Consider the following 2,208-nt stretch of genomic DNA (forward strand, 5'->3'; position numbering starts at 1 on the left):
GACTTGCGTAATGGATGAATAGTTCAGTATTACATCATGTGATATATATTATGTATTCTGTAATTGTTTATGCTATTGGGAACACTTCTCTTTGACATTGCTGCGTTCTCTTGTGGATTTTCAGTCACAATGTTTTCAGTTGACTTATTTTTCAGTGGTCCTAAAAGAAAACTTAACACTATAGTGTGTGCTAAAAAGAGTGAATTGTTGGCTTTGGCAGCCAAGTTTGAAGTAACTGTTAGTTCAAGAGACAGGAAAGATGACATAAAAAATTCCTTTTTAGATTATCTTGTAGAGGAGGAAAGTGTAGAAGAACACGAGGCTAGGAAATACATGAGTACGAAGAAAGAAAGCTCAGACGTTGAGCATATGAGGTTAGCCATACAGTTAGAACAAGTAAAGTTAGAGGTAGATATTGAGAGATAAAGACAAAAGTTGGCCATAGATAAAGAAAGGAAAAAGTATGAGCTAGAAATGGAGAAAGCTAGATTAGATCATGAAGCTAGTCTAACTCAGAATATGGAAATTGAAAGAAGTAGGATTAGTGTAGAACAACGTATAAGACTAATGAACCTAGAATCTAATCAATCACTAAAGTTTGACTTGGCTAAGAGTTTAAAGTTAGTCCCTGAATTTACAGAAACAGATGTAGATTCATTTTTCCGTAATTTCGAAGATATTGCCTCAAATAGGAAATGGCCAGTGGATCAATGGGTTTGGTTAATTAAATCCAAAGACCAGGGTAAAACTGCTATAGTGGTTAGTAATTTAGTCGGGGAAAGAAATTATACAGTCGTTAAGCAAGCTATTTTAGATGCATTCATGGTAACTGCCGAGGGTCTTAGACAAAGATTTAGACAATACATTAAATCAAATGCTCAAACTTGGTATGAATTTGCAAATGAAAAACTAAGATTATTTAATAAATGGCTTAAGGCTGCCCATGTTAATAATTTTGAGGAACTAGTTAACCTGATTGTGACAGAAGAGTTCATGAGAAAACTACCACAAAATATTAGAATGCATATTGCTGACCGTGAGGAAGAGGATTTAAAGATCTCTGCTATGTTAGCTGACCATTTTTTCTTGATACACAAAACACACAAAGGTACTGAGATGTTTGTAAAGCAAGGCAAAGCAACAGAGTTCAGTGGTGAGAAAGAGGATGTTAATTATTGTTCATATTGTAAACAACAAGGTCGTGAAATAAATGAATGTAAAAACCCAACCTGTAAGAAATATAAGTTTTTTTGCTATAAGCTGCCCGACCCCGATGCTGGTAAATATATAGACAGTAAATTTAGCGCAAAAGGCAAAGGAGCTATGCATTGTAGTACGTCTGAAAGTGATGCCTTGTTTGCTAATTATATTTCAGAGGGTACAGTAACAATACCCAATGGTACTCCTGTTGAAGTAAGAATCTTGCGTGATACTGGGTCTACCCAAAGCATGATTTTACATAGCGCAGTGCCTACAATTTCTTTGCTTGATGAAAAGGTACTAGTTAGGGATTTAAGTAACACTAACAGTTTGTCTTTAGCAGATCTTAATTTAAACTGTGAATTTGTATCTGGTAAAGTAAAAATTGCTGTTATCAACACGCCATTCCTTGTACATGATGTTCAAGTATCACTTGGGAATGATTTAGCTGGTCAACTAACTTTGCCTAACCTTATTTTGTATAATCAGCCACTGGACAATAACTCTAATGATTTGGATATCTTTGAACATTTCATTGAAGAAAGTAATTTCATTAGTGACTTAGGTGAACATGACATTGAGGAAGTAGAAACTGAAGTAGACACTGATCGGTGTGACCAGATTGAGAATTTTGTTGGTGTTGTAACAAGGGCAAAAGCCAAACAAGCTGTGAATGAAGGTGTCCCAGATATAGTAAAGACAAACATTCCCTGTACTAATTCTGAATTGATAAACTTACAACGAGCAGATGCGACTTTAACTAATGCACTTAATTAAACAAGCTTCCACTAAGGAAGGTAAGGTACCTGGCTATTACTTTGATAAAGGAGTCCTGTTTAGGCTGTACCGACCTAGAAAGCGGTCATCTAATGATACCTGGGCTAATAAAGAACAACTTTTAGTACCATTAACTTTACGTAAGAATATTTTGAGTGTTGCTCATCAAGCAGATTCCCATTTAGGAGTGTCAAAGACTTACAAACGTATAGCTAATGATTTCTTTTGGCC

At 35.4% G+C, this 2,208-nt stretch overlaps 1 protein-coding gene across 1 annotated transcript; it reads left to right on the top strand.

Moving 5' to 3' along the window:
• The first annotated feature begins 474 nt into the window (after positions 1–474).
• Positions 475–1,977, top strand: LOC137642945 (uncharacterized). Its single transcript, XM_068375809.1, has one exon. It carries the CDS (start codon positions 475–477, stop codon positions 1,975–1,977), a length of 1,503 nt encoding a protein of 500 aa, XP_068231910.1.
• Positions 1,978–2,208: the final 231 nt, after the last annotated feature.

The sequence above is a fragment of the Palaemon carinicauda genome, chromosome 6, assembly GCF_036898095.1.
Source record: "Palaemon carinicauda isolate YSFRI2023 chromosome 6, ASM3689809v2, whole genome shotgun sequence".
NCBI classification, from domain to species: Eukaryota; Metazoa; Arthropoda; class Malacostraca; order Decapoda; family Palaemonidae; genus Palaemon; species Palaemon carinicauda.

Excerpts from the sequence above, each read along its gene's own strand:
- LOC137642945 (XM_068375809.1), top strand. The coding sequence starts at position 475 with ATGGAGAAAGCTAGATTAGATCATGAAGCTAGTCTAACTCAGAATATG.